Source organism: Psittacula echo (genome assembly GCF_963264785.1).
Source record: "Psittacula echo genome assembly, chromosome: Z".
NCBI classification, from domain to species: Eukaryota; Metazoa; Chordata; class Aves; order Psittaciformes; family Psittacidae; genus Psittacula; species Psittacula echo.
Window position 1 is genome coordinate 75,628,952 of NC_137742.1, and position 23,868 is coordinate 75,652,819.

A 23,868-nucleotide genomic window follows, 5' to 3' on the forward strand; every position below is an offset into this window, starting at 1 on the left:
AAGGTAAAATTCCAGCTACCTTAGACAGCAGTCTGTCTTCTAAAGATGGAGTCTCTAATTCAGGTCTGGACTGTATTTATTACAGTTAACACAGACATCTCACAAGCAGAATCTGTGCTCAGCCACTGAACAGGTGCTAATGATACACTGATATGTACTGATGCATACAGATTGTTATGGCTGTTAGAACACTTTCATTTTTGGTGCACATAGCACATGCTTGGACACAACCTTCAAAATCTCTATAGTTCTGCATACTGGCAGCATTAACAGTCCAGAATCTTTTTCATGGGGCCCCTCTTCACAACAGCTTTAGGGAAGAAGAGTTCGTGTTTTCAGAACAGGTTGAGGGCAGAGGCTTCAGAGGGATTCATACAATAGTTTGTGTTGGAAGGGACCTTAAAGCTCATCCAGTTCCAACTCCTTGCCACGGGCAAGGACACCTTCCACTAGACCAGGTTGCTCCAAGCCCTGTCCAACCTGGCCTTGAGCACTGCCAGGGATGGGGCAGCCACAGCTTCTCTGGGCAACCTGTGCCAGTGCCTCACCACCCTCACAGGGAAGAACTTCTGCCTAAAAGGTCATCTCACTCTCCCTCTGTCAGGTTAAAGCCCCCACCTTGTCCTGTCCCTGCAGGCCCTTGTCTAAAGCCCCTGTCCACGTGTCTTTTAGGCATCTTGTCATTAGGACAGTTTTGACTCTAGTTACTAAGCTGAAGAATGCATTAGGAATGGTGTGGCCAGCAGAAACAGGGAGGTTATTCTTCCCCTGTACTCAGCACTGGTGAGGCCGCACCTTGAGTACTGTGTCCAGTTCTGGGCTCCTCAGTTTAAGAAGGACGTGGAAATGATTGAGCGTGTCCAAAGGAGGGCAACGAGGCTGGTGAGGGGCTTGGACCACAAGCCCTACGAGGAGCGATTGAGAGAGTTGGAGTTGTTTAGCCTGGAGAAAAGGAGACTCAGAGGTGACCTTATCACACCTTATCACAGGTGGGGGTTGGTCTCTTTCACCAGGCAGCAACTGACGGAACGAGAGGACACAGTCTCAAACTGCGCCAAGGAAGGTACAGGTTGGATATTAGGAAGAAATTTTTCACAGAAAGAGTAATAAAACATTGGAACAGTCTGCCCAGGGTGGTGGTGGAGTCACCATCCCTGGATGTGTTTAAAAAGAGATTGGATGTGGCACTTGGTGACATGGTTTAGTTGAGGTGTAGGGCATGGGTTGGACTTGATGATCTTGAAGGTCCCTTCCAACCTGGTAATTCTGATTCTGAAGAAGACTTCATGAAGGCACTGGCATTCAGGGATGGTCCACAGGCCACTACACCACCTCTTCATTCTAAGAAGTAACTCTCTTCATAGAAGAAGCTCCCCTGCACACAACTTGTGTTGGCTCCACACAACACAAAGGTAAATTTGGAAACACAAGTGCTTTTCAGGCTCACCTGCCGGTTGAACAGATTCATTAAGCGCAAAGCATTCCTTACATAAGGAAAAGCCAGCCAGCAACAAAAAAAGACAGTACACACTAGTGCCTGAGGTATGGCACTTGCAGATCAACATTAAAAAAATATAGTAAGTCTTAAATAACAAGCTACAAGTTTTTCCAATCAAAAGCTTTATTGACCTTCTTGGCAAATTAATTGAAATTTATGATCTTGGTCTCTCCTTCTTGCCCTTGTACAAGGCCAAAAGGGAAACATTAGCTACTTTGACAACCTTGAAGCGAACTCCAGGAATGTCACCAACAGCATGACCCTTCCGGCCAAAACCAGCAACCAGAACTTCATCATTCTCCTGCAATGAAAAACGCATAGTTACACAGCCATGAACATCAAACCAGTGCCTCCTTCTGAAATTGGTAACATTGAACCTGAGTGACTTTCTAAGGAAAGGGTGGAAATACTGAACGCTGTCCATAGATTTACGTAAATGAAGGACAATTATCCCCTTTGGTGTTTTGGAAACACAAGCCAAGACAACATCTCTGGTGTTTTCATCATCTCTGCAGTTACAGCTTTTAAGATGCACCAGGTGCAGCATGGCACTAACCACCTGCCAGATCTGTCAATTACGCATTTTTATTGTGTGTTCCCTGTGACATGCAACTTCTTATAGATGACTTCTGGAAAACGACTCACCTCAATGAAGTTCAGGCACCCATCATTGGGAACAAAAGCAGTTATTTTTTTGCCATTCTTGATCAGCTGGACTCTAACACACTTCCTGATGGCAGAGTTGGGCTGTTTGGCTTCTACGCCACTAAAATGGAAGCACGTGGAAATATATTAACAAAACATCCATATGACGAACCAGCAGACATTAATTACAGAAGTTACTGCATGAATCTGTACTAAATGCAAGTTGCATCTGTACTTCAAAACAGAAAATATTAGATGTTTAGATTTAGAAATATATATTAAATACATTTATATACTCAATATATAAACCTCAATTCCCAAGCTACGTAGAAATTTTATCACCTACACACACACACTAATTCAGTAATTAAAAATCTGGAGGGACAAATAAAAAAAGACAAGCATCTTTGAGCCCTGGCAATGTCCCAGTGAAGCTTATAAATTAACAAAGGAAAAAAAAAAAAAAAAAGCCAGAAGACAAGTGGATCGGATCTTTGAGATCAGGCACACACAAACTCCGCCCCCCCCCCCCCCCCCCCCCCCCTTAAAATCCTAAACTGAAGCAAAATAAGGGGTTGGAACTGGATGAGCTGTAAGGTCCCTTCCAACCCAAACCAGTCTGTGACTCGACAGTAAAAATAACTTTAGACACAGCCACGTGGAACAAATAAACCACGTTACAATCTAGCGCACAAGCTAAGAGAAACGTGTCACTACACAGGTAACATAACAGTTTAGAGGCCGTTATCAAAAGTTCCTCCCCGAAAGGCCTCGCTGTCCGGACACATCGGGGGATGCCGCGTGGCTCTACCTACACTTTCTCCAGGACGATGCCTTTGGCGTGTGAGGCGCCGCCGAAGGGGTTGGCCTTCAGCGCCGTGCCCAAGTGCGCCTTCTTGTACTGCTTGTCGTGCCACTTCTGGTCGCGGCGGTGGCTGCGGAGCTTCCGGGCGGTGCGGAGACCTCGGCACTTCCCTGCAGAGACAGCGGAGAGGGCTGAGCAGGCCGCACCTCGCTTAACCTTAGCCAGGCCCGGCCACCCGGCGCTGCCTATATGGGAACAGCCCGCCGCTAGGCCCTGCCGCGCTGTGCAGAGTAATGGCGGCGGCGGCGGCGCGGCCGCACAGCCCAGCATTACGGGGCGCGGGACCCGAAGCCAGCAGCAGCTCGTGGGGCAGAGAGGCAAAGCGCTGCGAGACCCTCCGCGGTGCCGCCAACGCGGCCTCCTCGCCCGGCCTGGCCCGGGCCAGGCCAGCCCCGCTGTCCCACTCACCCATCCTTCCTCTCTGGCTACCGAGCGCGAAAGAGATTTCACCCCCCACGCGGCGCTGACTAGTGCGGCCGTGAGGCCCCGACGCGGGCTGCCCGCGATGCGCCTGACGAAAATTCCCGCCAGGCACCGGAAGGGGCGACCCGGCCCGAAGCGGCACTACCACGGGGGGGTGGGGTGCTCGGTTTCCCCAGCAGGCTGCGGGGGAGGCTCGCACTGCTTTTAAGCAGCTGCTCCGGGCGCTATCGACCTCGCTGTAGAGCGGGGCCGGAGTGAAGCAGCGCCGCAGCGCCCTGAGGAACCGCGAGGTCCGGAGGATGCTGAGCTTGCGGTTGGCTTCACCAAACACAGTTGTCTAACCAACCCAGTGGCCTCCTATGATGGAGTTACTGTGTCAACGGGCAAAGTAAGGACGGTAGATGTCGTCTGCCTGGACTGGTGTAAAGCCTTTGACAGGGTGCCTGCCTAGCATACTTCTGTCTCATCTGGAGAGATACGGATTTGATTTGTGGACTGTTTGGTGGATGAGGAATTGGCTGGATGGTCACATCCAGAGGGTAGTGGTCAGTGCGTGGATGGACAAGTGACATCCTTCAGGTGTTGGTACTGGGATATCTTGAATACCTTCATCAATGACACAGGCAGTGGGATTGAGTGCGTCATCAGCATGCTTGCAGATGACACACAAGACCAAGTGGGTCTGTTTGCAGTGAAAAAACCCTAGATTACTGACATGGCCAGGAACCAGCCCCCCCGAGGGCTATTAGGCTGGTGCATGGAAACAGGTTATTTAGTTTGTTACATCAGTGCTTCCAAAATTAAACATTTTGGTTTGCTGAGCAGATAAATTCACCCAAATCCCACGATTTATTTTAAAACTACTGATATAATCTGATCTCCGGCTCTCCCTGTGGAATCTGATTTCTTTTGTCCTGCAGAGCTGTGAAACAAAAGCTTCAACTTGGAGAGTTAGCTACAGCACCCTGCAGTGTCCCGAGGTGCTGCTGGCCACCACAATCCCCATGCAGCCCTGTCTGCTGGTGTGTGAGGTGCCTTTAGTTCCCTCGTGGGACGCTGGCAGCAGGGAGAGCAACAAAAAGTAGGTTGGATTCAAAACAGAGAATTAGGGCTTTGACTGTCTTGTGTGGTACCTCAGAACCTGTGGCTTTCTCTCACTTTAAAGGCAAGTACTATATAAAACACTGTTGATTGTAAAATAAACCAGAACCCCTGGCTGCCACATTCGCCAGGAGAATGAACACACACAAGTGTTAGGACCTCTTCCACAGTGGTAGATCTACCATGTAATGGAGACTGCGGGTTTTTGTTTTGTTTTGGTGGGGTTTGCTGTCCCTAAAGGTAGACCAAGAATCAGAATCATAGAATCAGCTAGGAATGAAAGGACCTTTAAAACATTAAGTTCAACCATTTCCTGGGATTGCCAACTCCACCACTAATCCATGTCCCTGAGGGCCTCGTCTACATGGTTTATGAACACTAACAGGGAAAGAAGCTTCATTCTTGATCTAGTCTCCATCCAGAACATTTGCAGTAATGCCTGGAGTCTGTATGGAGATTTCTCAGTGTAGGATGGCATCCTTTGGGGTTGTTAGGAAGGGTGCAAGGAGTGTAAGGGAATCACAGAATCACGGACTGGTTTGGGTTGGAAGGGACCTTAAAGCCCATACAGTTCCAGTCTCCTGCCATGGGCAGGGACACCTTCCACTAGACCAGGTTGCTGCAAGCCCCGTCCAACCTGGCCTTGAGGACTGCCAGGGATGGGGCAGCCACAGCTTCTCTGGGCAACCTGTGCCAGGGCCTCACCACCCTCACAGGGAAGAACTTCTGCCTAAGAGCTCATCTCAGTCTCCCCTCTGTCAGGTTAAAGCCATTCCCCCTTGTCCTGTCCCTACAGACCCTTGTCTAAAGCCCCTCTCCAGGTTTCTTGTAGCCCCTTTAGGCACTGGCAGCTGCTCTAAGGTCTCCCCTTAAGGAGCCTTCTTTTCTCGAGGCTGAACAAGCCCAGCTCTCTCAGCCTGTCTCCAGAGCAGAGCTGCTTCAGTCCTCACAGCATCTCCGTGGGGGGAGGGAGAAGGGGGAAGTGAGCGAGTGGCTGCGTGGTTCTGAGTTACTGGCTGGGCTTAAACCACAACAGTGCTTTGTGGCACCCAACATGGGGCACAAAGGGTTGAGATAACGACAGATCTGACCAGAGTGTGTGTAATCGTATTTGTGATAAGCATTTGTTGTTTCGGATTAATAGTCACTGATTGCAGTGTTGATTTATTTGCTCTTGGAGTTGTTGTGCTTGGTCTTGGAGTTTCAGCCATTCGGCATGTTGTACCTTACTTTTAGTGTTTATCGGCTTTGGGGCGTGGGCTAAGGTTATTGTTTCAATGTACTTCATGGTAATGACTTGTAATACAACAGACTTATTGATCATGAAACTGGGCTGTTATGCATCCTCAGTGTGGTCATCACCTCTATAGTATGGGAGGCATGTAATGGGAATTTTTAACAATTATACATCTTTCTTTTTCCTTCCCGTAGGGGGTCAGGCTATGGAAAATATATTCCCTCACACCCTCTGCTCCCCCACCAGGCTATTTACAGTGGGAGTAGATTCTGGAAAAGCTAAAGATCCTGAATATCCTTTCAATGCCCTTGAAAGCACCCTGCTCTTCTTGCTGGGAGCCAGCTTGCTGCTGCATATGCTCTCTATGTTTTGCCTGCAGTGTGACCACCCTTAGAATGCCTGATCTTTTCCTATCTGGAAAGTTAAGCAGGGTCCGGCTGAGGTCTTGTCTAAGGTTAAATGACTATTTAAGAATACTACCAAGAGATCTTCTCTGAGGCTGGACAGTCATGACTAGCAGGGTGTGTGAGACAGTATGGGCAAAGACTTAAGCCAGTTTGGAATTTCAGTGCTGAACAAATGTGTAATCCTAAAAAATTAGCACACTTAGATGCTGTCATCCTGGCAATACCAGAGAAGGACAACTCGCTGCAGCGTGCTGGGGCTTGTCCTACGCCTATAGGGCCCTGTTCTGTAAGGAGCAGGAAAAAGATGTCCCTCGATCTGCTGACAAAGCAACAGACAACACAGCTACTCAAACCCCAAGCACAGCAGCTACGTCAACCCCAGTAACAAGCACAGCAGTTGCTCAAACCCCTACCATAACAGACAGCACAGCTACTCCAGTTCCGAGCACAGCAGCTACACCAGCCCCAGTGACAGGCACAGCAGCAACTCAAACCCTGACCGCAACAGACAATGCAGCTACTCCAACTCCAAGCACAGCAGCTACACCAACCCTGACAACAGACACTGCAGCCACTCCAACTGGGGGGAATTACCCAGAAGGCCCAGATCGCTGCTCAGATTGAGCTGTGTATCAGTCAGCGGGTGGTGAGCGGTTGTATTCTCTTCCCTTGTTATTTCCCTTATAATTATTATTACTAGTGGTAGCCGTAGTGGTTTTGTATTATACCTTAGTTTGTGGGCTATTCTTATCTCAACCTGTGGGAGTTACATTCTTTCCATTCTCCTCCCCATCCCTCTGGGAGCAGGGAGGTGAGGGGGGTGAGCGAACAGCTGTGTGGTTCTGAGTTACCGGATGGGCTTAAACCATGACAGGATCCTTCATCAAACCGTCCTGCTGAATTGGAGAGCAATTCGACTGACTTGTTCAGGTAAAGACACCAACAGCATAAGCGGGACCCCTCAGCAGGTCTGCCCACTTTATCTGAATATGTTACCTGCTGCCAGCAACTGCTGGCGTCCACGAAGGACTGACGCTGACAGTTTATGGAATAACACTTTTTATTAATATAAAGTAGTGAGTAAATAAGGTTTGTGATTGCCAGTGATAGGGACTGTCTGCAAAAACAAGCTTGAAGCGATATACGGTAACATCTGGTGTGAGTTAGTTATTAGTTAGTGTGCAAAAGATGAAGTTCTTACCCAACAGGCGTCCCTATGGGGGAGAAGACAGGTTCAGCCCATCGACTGATCCCAGAAGCTACGATGGAGTCTTCTCTACCTGCCCTCCTTTCTCTTTCACTTTTATACTTTCCTTAGCTCTCAGGTGGAGCTTGGGTGACTCCAGTCATACATTCTTTTATTATTGATTGGTGTAAAAATCTCTCGCTTCTCATTTAAAGATACAGCCAATAAAAAATACAAAGCTCATGCTCGGTGAGGGGTGGTCGTACCTTGAAGGCGGTAACTCTGGGATGGAGGTGTGAGTTAGTATTATAACGAGATTATAATGAGCAAGGCTCACCTAAGGGAAGTGATCTGGCCACAGTTGTTGGCTCAGCAATGGACATCTTCTCCTATATTTCCCATTTGACAGCTGCTATGCGGCTTGACAGCTGCATGGTACCATCGAGTTCCCAATCCTGCAGGGAGTACAACAGAGCCTGGCCGCGGTGTCTTCACTCTGCTCCACCCTCCATTGCTTCTCTGGGATAGCAGTGGAGCAGATTCCGTGCGTTCCAACTGTCCTGAAAGTGGCAACTGTGTTTTACCTGAAAAAGGTTTCTCTAATACTGCAACTTCTGTTAAACCCCAGTGTTCTCTAATTCCACCCCCCATGACAGTGATTTTCCCACACTTGGTTATCTCTACGTTTCCTTATCTCATTTTTCAAGCTGGAATTCTCACATAAGTATCTGGATTCCTCCTTAAGTTGGATAGGAGCAGTACTACTGAGGACAAGCTGTTTAGAGATTATTGAGATTAGTGAATACTCTCTGTATCACTGAAGGAGAAATGAATTAAGATTGTAAATCCCTTTTAATAGTTACAATGCTAAAGCCCCTGTCCTTATCTTATGTCTGGAATGCAACACACAGGAGCTCTAAGTCAGTGAAGCAGGGCTTACTGTGTGATCACATTAGCAGACATCTGATGTTAGCTGCTGAGCAGGAAAGCTGTGGGAGCAGGAAAGCCGTGGAAGTATTTATGTACATAGATAGGTATATACATATATGAGCACACCTGAATACTGGTGCCTGCAACCCACCTCTCTTGATAATGACCCATTCGAGACAAAACCTGCCATGTCCACAGTGGTGTGGATGAACCTTCATGTCTTGGTCTGACAGTCCAAACCAGGGCACTGTAAGTCTGTGGGCTTTTCACTGTTGTGGTCTGCTTAGAGTTATCTGTAGGTATAAAACAATAGAGCTTGAAAGCAGGTCACACGCAAACTGAGTTAGTGCTGAAGAAAGGAATGCTTCCAAATCTTTGACTTCTGTAAAATAGAGATAATACTGTTACTCTGAAGGCACTATAAGACTTCAAAATACATGTAATTCTTTGTCTGGTTATATATGGAAGAAGAAGTTTCAGAGTGGTTTGGAAGCCTTCACCTTTCAGTAAGGTTAGGGTTGAGTACAGATAAGAAGTGCTCTTCAGTGTGATTTTATAACCTGGAGAGACCATCTGATTTTATTTCTTTTTCCCTTAGCAAGCAGCTCACATCCTGGTGTAACTTCCCCAGAACGTGTAAACTGGAATTCACAAGGAAGCTGGAAGGAGCCATCAGTAGGTGTCTGCGTCAGGATAAATCCGAGCACACGAAGGATTTCTCTGGTGGGTACCGGTGCAGCAACGGAGTGACGAATCCCGCCCTGGATTGGCTGGATCTGCTGCCCATCATGCTGCCAGACAGAGCGTGGGTGGTGGACCAGAAGAGCAGATGTGCTGGGTCTGGTGGATCTGGGTCTCTTCTCCATGGAAAGAAACGCTGCCCTTAGGGTCCTCCTGCTTGTTTTGTACGTGGGATTTGCAGTGTCTGAGGACGAAATAAATGGCAGGTCAGTAATTGAGTGTGTATCAAACTGTTGATGGAGTGGAACACATGATTTAAATGTTGTAATTTAGTAATTTGTGCTGTGTGTGAGCAGATTTGATCCTAAAGGATGTCTGGACATGGTTTTAACTTTATTTTCAGGTTTGAAAATGCCTGGGGCTAATACAGAAATTAATTATTTTGAAGTGTACGGAACATTAAAAGTGTAACTATAATATGGTTTTATAAAAGATATAATGGTTTGAAAATTAGTGTTTTATGGGCATCTGTCTTATATATAATTTCATTTTAATGACTCTCACATTGACTTGCTGTGGGCTGTGTAAAAAAGGAGTTATAAATAGAATAACAACAAGGGTGTGAAAACTTTCCAAGAAAGATAGATGCTAAAATGTTATTCTTGTGTAGAATGAATATTTGAAGCATGAGTTCAACATTTCAAAAAAATATTTAACTTATAAAATTACTAGAGATTTGGATTTAACGTTGTTTATAATGCTATTTCATTCTGTAATGATGTATAAATAGGAAGCCCAAATTACAGCAGGGAAAAGAGGATTTTCTAGAGCCTAGCATTACAAAAGTGAAAACAGCCTAAACTGTATTAGTTGAATTGTGCCCCAAAGTCTCTAATAACACACAGATCAAATATGCTGATTAAAGTCACAGCTGGCAGTAAAATCTGTGCATTTAAGGCAAGATGGATATGTGATGATTTGCTTAAGCTTGTATTAAGAGATCTGGTAGTCAGTTACTGATAAGTACTACAATACGTTTTCATTTAAATAGCTTACTTGCTGTTCTCCTCTGCTAGTTTTCAGATGTTAGTGTCTTCTTGGTATAATTGCACTTTTTTGCAATCAGATCAGAATCCAAGAGAGTGCAAGCAGTGGAGCATTCATCACCTTTCATCAGAACTTTGTTTATAGTGCCTTTGAAGGTTCGCATGTTATTTTCCAATGAAATGCTTCATGAATCAAGTGAAACTAGTTCAGCAGCCAGTGAGGTAGTCTGCAGCTGGACAATGACAGTATTAAAGTGATAATTCTGAAGTAAGTGGAATACTGCAGTAGAGTACACTCTGCCATCTGATGCAATGTGTCAGGGCAGCAATATGAAGAGTAAAAGACACTGTGAATGTGGCATGTGAATGTGACAGTGACTATGGCTTCGTTTAACCAGCTGGCATGGAAACTCTTTGTGGCCTCTGCACCCAGCATTGATCGAGTGCACTTGATCACTGTTGAGTGCCAGGATTATTCATGCCACTCATCTGAGTGGACTAAAGACTGCTCACGTGCAAGTCTTCAAGGGCTGGAGCCCACATGAAATTTTACAGACAAACAAGCCAGACTTGGTTGTGTCATGTAGATGGATAATGTTATCTGATAAGAAGGAATTTGCACTTATTTATATTTATCATCTTATTTAATTGGGGTTTACATAGTGGTTAGTCATCCAAATGCTTTGTATTAGGGCTAATCCAATTTCACGGTGGGCTCCTGACATTCTTGGGAGGTTAAATTCAACATACAACATACATATCTGAGTGTATTTGGGCTGGTTATTTATGGATTGGTGTCCTGGGTTCAGCTGTGACAGTTATTTTTCTCTTTCCTAATAGCTACTGCAGTGCTGTGTTTTGGCTTTAGTCTGTGAACAATGCTGATAACACACTGACATTTTAGGTTTTTGCTAAGTAATGTTTACCCCGTCAAGGACTTTTCAGTCTCATGCTCTGCCAATGAGGAGAGGAAGCTGGGAGGAAGCAGAGAGAGGACACCTGACCCAGACTCCCCAGAGAGGTATTCCATACCACAGCATGTCATGCCCAGTATATAAACTGGGGGCAGTCACCCGGAAGGGCTAGATCACTGCTCGGGTTGGGCTGGGTATCGGTTGGCGGGTGGTGAGCTTTTGTATTCTCTTCCCTCGTTATTTCCCTTATCATTATTATTATTGGTGGTAGCAGTAGTGGTTTGTGTTATACCTTAGTTTCTGGACTGTTCTTATCTCAACTCACGGGAGTTACATCTTTTGATTCTTCTCCCTATCCCTCTGGGAGTGGGGAGAGGAAGAAGGGGGAAAGTGAGTGAGCAGCTGCATGGTTCTGAGTTACCGTCTGGGCTTAAACCATGACAGATGTGGAGGAGTCACGCTGCATTGTCATGAGGCTCCCACCTGCACTCGTGGGCTTTGTGGATGCCAGTTATAACTATTCTGCTCAGGATGTGACCCCACAGGGGCATTCACAATGAGTTATACCTCACATATACATTGTATGCTCTCCTTAAGGCTTGATGTTGCCTATCAATTAGCATTCCTCAAGGTGATTTAGTTGTCATAACCATGGTATTGGCCTTATTCCAGATGGAAAACTAAGTGATGGTTTTAATATTGGTTTTTTTATATTGACAATCAGGAAAACAAACATAACCTTTCCTCTTCCCAGAACAGTATAAAGTCTTCATGGCTTTAAACTTGAAGAGAGGAGCCTGAGATGAGCTCTTAGGCAGAAGTTCTTCCCTGTGAGGGTGGTGAGGCCCTGGCACAGGTTGCCCAGAGGAGCTGTGGCTGCCCCATTGCTGGCAGTGTTCAAGGCCAGGTTGGACAGGGCTTGGAACAACCTGGTCTAGTGAAAGGTGTCCCTGCCTTTGGCAGGGGGTTGGAACTGGATGAGCTTTAAGGTCCCTTCCAACCCAAACCAATCTGTGATTCTGTGAAGTCCAGTGGGGAATGAAATTCCTTACACAATTTTACACCAGTCTCCTCTCATCCCAGTGTTTTATTCTGCACACTGCAGTATGGTGATTTCCGAACTGGAGTGATGGGCTATAAGCTTTACATTATGTATACATGGAGGAGCTAAAAGTATAACGAAGCATAATGGCATGGTTTAAGCCCAGATGGTAACTCAGACCCACGCAGCTGCTAGCTCACTCCCCCACCCTTTTCTCTCCCCCATCCCAGAGGGCTGGGGGGGAGAATGGAAAGAATGTAACTCCCACGGGTTGGGATAAGAACAGCCCAGTAACTAAGGTATAACACAAACCACTACTGCTACCACCAATAATAATAATGATAAGGGAAATAACAAGGGAAGAGAATATAAAACTAAAAAGGGAAAAGAAACAATAAACGCAAGTGTTGCACAGTACCATTGCTCACCACCTGCTGACCAATACCCAGCCTGACCCGAGTAGTGGTATGGGCCTTCCGGGTAACTTCCCTACCACCAGACTCTGGCCCTCAAGATCTTGAGGTCATGTAGTATGGCTTTTGATTTCTTGAACTCGTGTTGAAACCAATCACTCTGATTTGTATATCGTTCAGCAACATAAAATGGAAGTGTTCTGATCTGTGGCCTTCTTGGAAGGTACACCCTAAATGTAACTAAAGTTAGTACTAACTAAATAATTCACCTTTATTTCCTTGTGGTGTGCCTCTTGCTTGTAGCTATTATCATGAAAAAATGCTCCAAAATTGCCTTTTCCAACCTGAAGCCACAACTATCATGAAGAATGACTATAAAGCAAAAATAGGCCTGAGTCAAACCACACACCCTGTGTTCCTAATCATTAAGCAGCCTAAGAGAGGGTTTTTTTCCTGAGCAAAACCCCAAGGTTTCGTCCATTTTGGCTGTGTCTTTTGTAACATATTCATCAAAATGAGGATTATTTTACCCATTCTGAAGGCTGCTCACTGCTGATGTGAGACCTTCAAGTGGACGGGAGATCTTAGCCCACCACTAACCTTGCTGTCCAAGGGGCAGTGAGAGAAAGTGAGACCCGCTCTAAAAGTGCATAGCCTCCTTGAAGTAACTGTGATTTAACAGTTCCAGCTAAGGAGAAGGTTGGTCTTGCTCTCTGTAAATAAAACTGCCAGATTGCTTTTAAATAGTGTTACCGACATTGAACTTTCAAAGATCTTTTTATGGTTCTTTCAGCTCAGATCACAGTCACTGCTGCAGTGCTGTAAAGCCTAGCTGTCTTTTTGTGCTGTGTTATGTTTTCTCTGCAACCTGTCTGCTGCTTTATTGCCCTGGCTGCGGAAGGGACTGAGCAGCCTTCCGATGGTCTGGAGCAAAGCTGCTCATCAGACCTGTGTTTGGCAGCAAAGTGAGAAGCTGGAGCACCGACTCCGCTTCACTTTCATCTGTTGTGCCTTCTGTGTGTGAGGAGTTTGCGAGGGGACACAGGAGATGTATTTGTGGCTACAGAGAGTGTCTGCAGAAGGGCATTCTCACTTAAGAGACACTGACTGGAACCTGCTGCCTTTTTGAACCTCAAGTGTAAACAAGACATTGTGTATGAAATAATGGGCTCTGCTGAGGCTGACAACCTTGCCGTGGGTTTCAGGCAGGCCACGTTGTGTCAGTGACAATAGATAATGGTCTGTGGTGAAGCATACAGAAATAAAAAAGTACTGTTTGGCACAGATTGTGGGAACATAACCTTGAAGATAGGAGATTAACACCACCTTTAGCAAAAGGGAGTCTTATACCAGTAAACCTCTGTTCACATGCTGGCCATGTGTGCACTGATGTTGCAACTGCCAATTTTCCACTCCAGCCCGAGGAGGATATAAGGACCTGTGCAGGGACGGAAGGGTGAGAAGGCCAGATGCGCATCTTGGTTCAGGGGACACCCTGATGATGCGCTGCCTGCCACCCCTCCAACCGGACAGCATGTTCCATCTCCTTCTCCGGCTTGGCAGTATCCCATGCAACCAGGGGTTGGTATGTATGTAACCTGCTTCGCATTAACATATATATATATTTGCTTTGCACTAATAACTTGATGAATAGACTAGAGCATTTGATTGTTTATGTTGTGTTTGGTATCCAGTCTTTGGGAATCCTATGAACCCGGAACACACGTTAAGTGTGATCAAACTGCAAGGGCATGACAGCAAGCAGTACAGGCTCTGAACCATCCCACATTTCTCCTTTGGTAGTGTTACATTGTTCAGACTCGTATTAATCTACCATGAAGGATGCCACATTGGAAATTAGGATGGGATAACTCCTGCAGTACATGCTAGTAGGTAACACAGATCCCCCTACTCAAGCCGGTCTATCGAGGAGTGGGTTCACTCAGCTGTGCAAGGGCTCCCCAGCAAGGCCAAGGCTTGACTCTGCACTTCAAATACCTTATGGTACACTTTACGCATGAATGCTGAAAGCTGCCTTTATTCCTAGTCTTTATATGCTGGTGTATAACTTTTCAAGTATTTGAGCTTTGTATATGACTTTGCAAGTATTTTGCTTCTGTGGTGGGTTGGAAAGGCAGTAAGAAACAAGTTAAGGAAAGAAGAGGGAGGTGTACTTCCATGTGAAGCGGCTGTGAGGCATGTCTGGCCCCACCATTGCTTTTGCCCTAGAAGGCATTGTGTGTGGCAGGGTCTACAGAGTCTCTGTGGGATGATCATCAGCTGTGAGTGCTGGTGTGTTCACCTGCTAGGGAACGCTGAGGGCAGACTTGAGAAGAGGACACGTGTCATCAGATCAGTCGGTAGCCCACTGTAGGGGGCTGGAAGGTGTTCCTGTGACTCAGGGAGTGGAGTGTGGTCCTAAGGGAAAGCCTTGTTTCTTGGACTTTGATCTTGTAGGTCTTTGAGTGATTTATGTGAATCTGCTGGGCTTGATTCTCTAGTTCAGGAAAGCAAATAATACATGAGTTGCAGACTTATCTCTAAGTTATACCAAAGAATATCAAAGGCTGAAAATTTCATGAGCCTGTAGTTGTCTCTTGAGATGTGCTTCCCTTCTGCCCCATCTTGCAGCTTCATGGGATTTGGGATTGCTATGAACTATTCAGGAGCTGTCTTGAGATGGCTGTAAATCTGGGCTGAAGACATACTAGACCAGTGCATTTGCTCTGTCCTGAAAGAATTCAATGTGTTGCTTCTGATCCTCACTGGGAGCTGCGGATGGTGCAGAACTGTCCTTGTGTTCCCCTGCTTGTGGGCTGGAACTTGTTCAGTCTTTAACCCAAAGCTGATGTCCCATGAATAGGACAAGAGGGGTAACGAAGCCCTAAGTCAATATGGGAGGGATATGGTTATGCCTGTCAGGGCTGATCCACCTAAGGGGTTTCTGAAAATGAGGCATTTTTATCCTGGATGCACTGGCCTGTAGATTAATTTGTCCTATTCTTCTGACATTTACCAGCCAAGGATCTGAGTTATGTTTTGAGTATTTTATTGAGCAGGAGCTTTCCCCAGTAAACTTGCAGCATACTTTAAATACAGATGCTGTACAATAAATGTTTTTCTCCTCTCTTCCAGTTCACGTGTGTTTTCAGATCAAGATTCTCTGCAAAGAAATGGTAAGGCTTTCAGTGGGCTGAATGCCTAGATACTGATTCTGCTAGTGTGGCTGTAAAAGATCATCTTTCCCAGATGTTGCTTCTATTGGCATTAGTGACTCTCCTGACAAATGTTTTGTTAAAGCCTATGTGTTTTTAAAAAACACTCTTTAAAGGATTTGCCTGGTTAAAATAATAAGTTACTGACTGACTGTCAGGTACAGTGAGAAGATGGTACAAGAAAGAAGTTGTTATTTTGCTTGTTTGTTTATTTTTTTAACCAAATGAAAACAGATAAATGTTTGAAGGATGGAGCAGTGAGAATGTCCATGAAATGAAGTGTCATCTATGAAACTCTTACTTTCCTGGCAGGCAGTTGGGCTATCAGGTTATTTGTCAGTTTCCTCTTTCTGGCCAGTGCAGGGAAAGAAATTCCCACCCATAATTAACACGCTTTGGCCATGCAGTTCAGTACACACCCTTTATCAGTAGTTGGCTGTAAGAAGAAAGAAGAAGCTTTTGTAAAGTGTATTTGGGGTGAATAAATACATATAAATACATATACAGGCAGAATCCATTTCTGGGCACTGAAGTTCTTCCCAGTAGGAGTGACAACATGATCAATGAAAAGAAGAGGAACCCTGTTGTACAAGTAAACTAGAAGATGCATGTATTGAAGCACCAATCCAAATATTTTCCACAACAGAATCAGGTATTCTGAAATGCATGTTTTTGTGCAGGAGTAATTATTATTTGCATAGGAACCTGCAAGATTATGCTTTTACAAGTGATTGGATATTTTCTTTGTACAGTAATAACACATTTTCTTCTGCAGGTCAACATTATGATGGTGGTGTGAAGCCAAAACTTCATGTAAATAAAATACCAGTGACACAGGTAATGTTTGAAGGGCTGGATCTGTAAGCTTTTTTTCATAGCACATTAGTTTAATTTACATTATTGAATTAAATAATGCATTGTTTACAAGAAATAGCCAACAAAACTGTCCCAGTCATCATGATATGGTGCTGAATCACAACCTGCTGTACAAGACCTCTGCTTTTAGGAGTAGCCATCTGAGACTTCAGTTGGTGTTGCTGGTGCTGAGTGGCAGTGGGTTTGGGCACAGGATCTTACTGATGGAACCAAATCCTATCATACGTATTCTGTACAATGCCATTTGGTTACTGTGGCCAGTATTTTGATTATATCACTTGGTACTGAAAGAAGAGGTGAAGCAAAACTGCAGATAGTTCAAATTTAGTGAGAGTTTTTCCTGAGTCCATCCAGTAGGTCTCGACAGAAATAGAGCACAAAAGGCTTCCTTACCAAAAACCCTGTAAGGGATGCAATCTCATGTAAATAATCTGCTGATCAAATCTGTCTCATCTGTACTTCTGAGAAGACAGTTTTATAATTTATACAAATGATAGTCATAGTCAATGTTTCATCATGTTTTCTGACCATGCATGATCTTATCCTCCTTTCAGCTTGTTGCTGTAAGTACTTACTAATTTAATCATAAAGCAGTCTTGTGCTGTACATAAAGGGGTCTTTCAGGGTCTGAGAGGGGAGACATGATTCCCTAAACTGAGCAGCAAAAAGAAATCTCTCTTTAAGCCAAGACAAAGCTTTGGGGCTTAACTACTTGCCTTCTGGAGCCTGGTAAGATGCTGTTTATGATTGGGACTCAGAATACATCTCTTGTTCGTGCATGATTTGTACTTGCTCAATCATATGACATGCAGACATATGTGTTACCAGATTTGGGTAGGACATATATGTAGATGGAAAAAAGCTGGTGTCTGGAAAGCTTAGTTTGAAATATGGAAATGGTTAAATTTTGAAGTCCTTTTAAGCCCTAACTCACTGTCTCAAAATATGTTGTCTGACAGCCAGATTGGCCTCCTTTGGCTATGAAATGTAGCTTAGAAGAAATAGTATTTCTCTAGTGTCTATGGCTAACATAGAAACTTCAATCCCCAGGTTTTAATCTTGCAAATGACTATTTTTTTGAGCCTTGTTTTCTGCAGCAGGCATTTTCCCAATTTTAAAGCCATTAGGAGCCAAGCTCTGTACAAATAGGTGTAGATTGGGATATTTTCTTTCATCTGGACAGCTGCCCAGTGTGCTTTCTGCATGCTAGGCTATGTCCTTGGCCCAAGCTGAGTCCTATGTAATGTATTGAGATAATTTTTGCAGGTGTTGTAGAGAGTCCTCTGCTGGGGTGAGCACCTTATGATTCTGGCTTTGCTTCAACTTTTTATATTTGGCAGCTGTAGGTGTTCTGGGTGAGATGGGAGCATGATAAGAATGTGTTTTACACCAGTGATGCTACCCTAGCAATAAATATAACTTCTGTTGGCTCTCTGGCAATTGTGCTGGAGCTAGAGGTCGGTAGAGTAGCATTCCTGTGATGGGAAGGGGTTAGCCAGAGATTTCTCTGCTTTCTCAGTTTATTACTACTGCTGCTGAGAACTGGCTCCACAGATGCTCTCCAAGTACTGGCCTCATTTATTTATTATATTGGTAAGATGGAGAGTAACTCCTGAAATATGCATCTTCTGATACTTATCTTTTATGTGGTCAATTCAGGTTGTCAGCTACAACTTGAGCAGGAAAGGACAGTGGGAAAGAGCAGCCACCCACAGCCATTACAGCCCTCTCAACATCACGGTTAATGGCATCCCCTGCATTCTGTTCTGGGCCAAGAGAATCATGATTAAGTTTGAAAACCACATGCAGCTGGATTTGACAGAGAAGACTTTTGGTGTCCATGCAACAGTGGATGTTGGAGAGTCAAACTGCAGTGAAGACAACGCAGTGTAAGGTGGCATAGTACTCTGCCAAATACATACTGAAGGTTAACAGACATTGTATTATGTGGTGTAGAGCCCTATGGGCAAGCTCCTTCCTATAATGTCCTGACATTGCAGGCAGCAGGGCAGCATGGGTTATATACTTTCAGACCAGTCTTTCATGAGACACATAGACACACATAGCTACCTTCATCTCTTGCAGTCAGTTCTTTTCAAAAATCAGTTTTGCTGTTATTGCTTATGAAGCTGAAGCTGTCGATCTCTGTAGCTGGTTTACGTAGGTGCTTAGGAGATGGAGTGGTGAATCTGATGCTAAATATGGGGGCTTAGGGGCTGGCTGCGCATGACTACTTATCCCCTCACAGGATGTGTGCCAGCAATAATGTAAACCATTGGTACAAGACACAGATGTGTATTTAGAAACAGGTGGCCCCATGTCTCAGTAGTGCCAAGAGTTGCTGAAGCTGAAGAGTCAATTCTCTAGAGGTTTGCATGCGACCTGAAGAGTCTTCATACCTCTGAACTCTACAACTTAGTCTGTCATGATTTTCTTCAGGATGAACAGCTTTTGGCAGCTTTGCTCCTGCTAAACCTGAGGGAGACAACCTAACTGGATTCAAAATTCTCTAATCCCATGGCTATAATAGAAAGTCATGTAGTTATTTTTATTTCCTTGTCATATACCTGACCACTTTTCTCCCTCCACATAGTGTGATGGCTGGCTTCATGTGTAATACCATGTCATTGATTGCATTCTGGTAGGTAAGACTCTAAAAATTAGGAAGTGGGTACCACGCTGGGCATGTGCTGAACATGAGCATTGGGTCTACTCCATAAACATGTTTAAATATGTAGTGACACACAACAATAAAAATAACATGACCAAACCCAGCAGTTTCCTTAAGCTCATAACAGCATTTCACCTCTGCATCTAAAGATGTTTCTGTAGAAAGTGCTCTAGTGATGCACATCTGTGAAATCTGAAATCAAATGTCATCTGCATTTTTTCATGTTCTAGTATTTAAAAAGATGAGAATGTGCCTCTTAACAATTTCTAGTGATATACAGAGGTGATGCATGACTTGAGATACATGCCATGATGCATGGCTTGAGAAAGAGAGCACAGATCAAATGAACCTAATTGTTAGCTGATGCTGGAAGCAGCAGGATTGAGTTGTGTTGAAAGTTGAACATGCAGTTCTGTTCTTTCTGGATAGTCTAAGCCTCATTCACATTAAAAGGTGAACTACTGGAATTCACAGGTGGAAGATTTAATCCTTTCAGGTTTTCCCCCATTGACTTCAAAAGTATACTGAGCAAAAGGCTTCATCTGTAGCTATACTTCATCTTTTGTGCTGCTTTCAAGATCTCTGAAGTTTTTATCTAGCCTTACGATACTTGCTTTTTGACCTAGGCTTTCTCTGAACTTTGGTGACATTGGCAATCTAAAGGGACTTGTTATTCGGTAAGTTTATATGATAAAGAAAATATTAGGTAATCACATGTATAATGTACATTGTTATGCAGTTGCTCGAGGAGTTTGTTTCAGAACTTGTGTAAGCAAAATAATGTGATAGAAACTGTTGATTGTATAATTGAGACCCCTGCATTGAACAGGTCTGTCATTTGCCTGCCTTGTTTTACTAAGGCATTTCTTTTTCTGTGTTGACTTTTCTATTCATGAGAATCATTCGGGTCATCTCTTTTGTACAGAATCTTCCCATGTCTGAGATTTTTGCTAAACCTTGCTAATTAGCTACATTTTTGTCTGGGAATCTTGCCGCAAGAACTGATAGTGTGGGCCACTGAAGCATCAGACTATGACCTACTTTATGTTTGCTTTTTGGTGATAGAAGAAAACAGCATTTCTTGGTAGACAGTTTTATGTACCTTAGATGGAAGTGCAAGACTAATGTTGCGTATAGATTTTTCTCTATCTTTTAGGAAGAATCCTTCATATTTCTTCTCACTGTGAGGGAAAGCAGCAAACTAACTCCTTCAGCTGCAACAAGCAAGAACCTCACATCACTTTCCACACTCAATAGAAGGAGCTAGAGCTTTATAGTAATATATTTATACATATATATACGTGAAATATATATATATACACAGTTTAATAAGGTTGTTCAACTTGTGAATTTAATAGTGCAACTCTTATTCAGACTTCTTATTTTTCTTCCCATACCATATTTCAGATTCTTATTAACAACCAACTATTACCAGCTGTCTGTTCAGAACCGGTTCAGCTTACACAGACTGCAGCTTCTTTACAATCATTCCATACAAGCGACGTTTAATGCAACCAGAATATATGCACCAGTGAGTTACTCCTACCACTGTGAACATGTGAGCAGCTTGCAGAGATATGATGCACTTCTCATACCTAGCTCTGCAAATGATCTTTCAAAGCTTTGGGAAGTCACTTTTATTGATTTCCAGGTAATGTAATGGAAATAAGCCAAGTGGATCCCATAGGTAGATTGGTGGGAAATTTTGCTGCCAAGAAAAGATGACCTTCTATGTATAGTTTACAGGATCTCCATGGAACTTGAAATATAAATGAAGCCTTCAATTATATTTAACCTTCCTGTCAAAGGAAATGAAGGGCTTTATAGATAGATACTCTGTAGTCTTTTGCCTGAATTTCCCCTTGGTGTGGGGAGTGAATTTAACTTTTTGTGTTCTGTCTCTCTGAACTGGGCTCTTAAACCCAGCATCAATAGCAGCATAAGTCACAAGGTATGGGGGCTCATTTCACTTAGCCTTCGATGCCTAGTGATTTTAACCTTGTGCCCTGATTATAATCACCTCAACCTGCCTTTAAAGCCAGTGGATAATTCCTCTGACTCATCTTAAGTCCTTGTTTTAGGATGAGGTTAATCATCTTCTGAAAGTGCCTATTTTTCTGTGTAAGGGAGCCTGAGATGACTGAACTGGGATGTGTTGCTTTTAGATACCTAAGTAACAGGGCATGAAGAGCTGAGAAGAGGTTTGAGGGAGGAAGGTGATCACCTTGCTTCACCATGTGATAAATGCCCATGGACTGATTTAGTGGAACAATCAATTCCCTGAATGCCAATGTGGCAGACTTCATGTTAGAACTGAAGCCAGAAGTCAAACTTACTGGTATTGGCCGTAAGTTGAGTGCAACTTCATGTGGTTTAGGTGGTTTGCTAACATCTACCATACACTTGGATCTGGTGAGAAAAATCCAGTATTAGGATAGGCAATTGAAAATATTTCTTTGTTTGCCACATTGAATTTTATGCAGTTTGAAACAGAGACTCTGGAGTGTCTCAACAGATGATGCTGGAAATGAACCCATTTACTTGAAAGTTACCACACTTAGAATTAAATATTACAGGGCTAGTAAGAGTGATCATTGAAGACTTTGATTAAAACACAAGTGCAAATCTTTTGGGCTGCAGAGTGATGGGGATTAGAATAGCTGGCAGTTTCTAGAAGACTTACCTGGATAAACTGAACGTTAACTCCAGCTAGCACTAATACAATTTTGCAATAGGCAGGTGTTAAATTAAAAATTCTTACTCTCATCAGAAGCAAATCCATGAATTTGTTTGTAACTAAGATGCAATTATTTTATTTAACATGAGCCCTTTTGCTGTCTTTGTAGATTCAAGGTTTTAACATTCAAGAAGGACATTTTGGCTATGCAAAAGACTGTGCATCCTTTTTCTCTCCAGCAATACTTATGGGATTGGTTATGTCACTCATTCTGCTGCTGGTTCTTGCTTACGCTCTTCATATGTTGATTCACCTGAAGTCTCTTGACAGGCACTATGAATGCAAATCTTCTCCTGCCTATTTTCCACAGATGAAAGACAATGACATGGGAGATGAGAAAGAGCCACTGAGAAGCAGTGGAAATGAGTCCTCTGAACTCGGAAACCAAAAGCTCTGTAAAATCTACATTTAGCAGTGCACATTTATCTGTCACAGTGAAACAGTTGGTATTTTCTGCTGGCACTGTTGTATGTAGCTTGTTCATATTTTTCACCAACTGATGAGCGAAGTAGGTGACAGACTGTTTAGCTGGTTACTGTCTGATATTTATTGATACCCATCATAAAGATGTCTTGGGAAACAAGATGAGAGAAAAAAAAAATCCATTGTAAGAGATCTCAGGTTATGGGACTTTATCCCTCTAGTACAGAACCAAAATATGTATCTTTCTGTCCAGCTTACCAAATCTTGAAGACAGAAGAATCTGTAATGGAGACTTTGAAATTGAATAAAGGTACAAAAATCAAATCAAAACAAAACAAACAAAACACCCATCCACCCCCAAAAAATTAAAAAAGTCTCTTGTCTTATTCTTTCAGGAAGCAAGATTTTTTTTTACTGGATTTGTATTTGCTACATCCACCCTGCTCTGTGTCCTAACAAAATAACACTCATTCCTTTCTCAGTATATGTTTTGCTTTTATTTTCCAAATTACATCCTCTGTCTTCATAAACTCCTTTCCCACATTTGGAGTCTTCAGAGCTATATAAGTAGTGTATTATCCACTACATTGATGAAATAGTGATGGCTCTAGTATAGCAGCATCTTGATACTTTTCTCCATCTAAGCTGGTGGCTTACTGTAAGGATCTAGTGGGAGAAAGCAGACATCTTGTCAAAGGCTTATCCTTAACTTCCTGGCTCAACTCTACACTAAAAGGTAGATTATGAACATTATACCCTGTAATTCTAGGTTAATTTCTTTTGTATCAAATCCCATCAGTCTGCTTTGGGAATTTTACCTGAATGGAGATAGCCAGTGCTGTAACTGAAGACATATATAAACGAAACAGTGGAATCTCCCTAGCAGTGAAAATACAATTTTCACTCCTTTTTCTGAGCATTTAAGATATTGTCTTCCCACTCACCGTTTCCTCTGTTAGAGTCAAAGTTTGGGAACTCCAAATTAGCCTGTAATTCAGCCCTGACTTCTAGCAAGGAAGAACACAGTAATGTACTAACTGTAATGCTTTCATGTCGCAAGTAATACAAACCCATTGTTCTTGTCTGTCAAGAATAAGAATTTCTTAAATTTAAGATAATGGATCTAATTAGTTGTCTGTGGTCTTTGTGAACTGTTCTGCAGTGGGAATTTGTCTGCCTGTTGTAAATGAAACACTGGAGAACATCCCCGGTCAGCCCCTGCTTGTGTGCTGACACAAGAGCTCTGGAAAAAAACCAGCATAGGCAGCTTTTAAGTATTTCATCAGGAGGTGGAGTCTGGCCTAAGCTTTACAGCCCAGCACACTGAAGTAAAAAAAAATAGCGAAGAAATCTGGGCAGTAACATGTTTTGAGCCCATCTTGTAGCCACAGTGCTCATGCACCTTCGTTGTGGTTTCTCATAGCCAATAGGATTTCATTTAAATAGTTTGTTTTCATGTGCCAGCCTTGCGTATTTCTATCAGATTAGTGTCCATTCTTATCAAATGCCTCAGTTGCTTTTAAACTGCCCAAAGGCACTCTAGGTAGGAATGTCAGTT

At 43.6% G+C, this 23,868-nt stretch overlaps 2 protein-coding genes across 2 annotated transcripts; one reads left to right on the forward strand and one right to left on the reverse strand.

Moving 5' to 3' along the window:
• Positions 1 to 1,603: 1,603 nt before the first annotated feature.
• Positions 1,604 to 3,521, reverse strand: RPS23 (ribosomal protein S23). Its single transcript, XM_080638067.1, has 4 exons — positions 3,417 to 3,521; positions 2,959 to 3,118; positions 2,144 to 2,264; positions 1,604 to 1,799 (listed from the first exon to the last, which is right to left on the reverse strand). Exons 1-4 carry the CDS (start codon positions 3,418 to 3,420, stop codon positions 1,653 to 1,655), a joined length of 432 nt encoding a protein of 143 aa, XP_080494193.1. The 5' UTR covers positions 3,421 to 3,521; the 3' UTR covers positions 1,604 to 1,652.
• Positions 3,514 to 22,299, forward strand: LOC308232271 (uncharacterized protein; the record flags this gene model as incomplete). The annotated part of the gene is made up of 9 exons (XM_080638346.1): positions 3,514 to 3,585; positions 4,352 to 4,512; positions 8,891 to 9,097; positions 10,100 to 10,236; positions 16,379 to 16,440; positions 18,139 to 18,368; positions 19,777 to 19,827; positions 20,558 to 20,801; positions 21,997 to 22,299. The coding sequence occupies 9 exons, from the start codon at positions 3,514 to 3,516 to the stop codon at positions 22,297 to 22,299; spliced, it is 1,467 nt and encodes a 488-aa protein (XP_080494472.1).
• Positions 22,300 to 23,868: the final 1,569 nt, after the last annotated feature.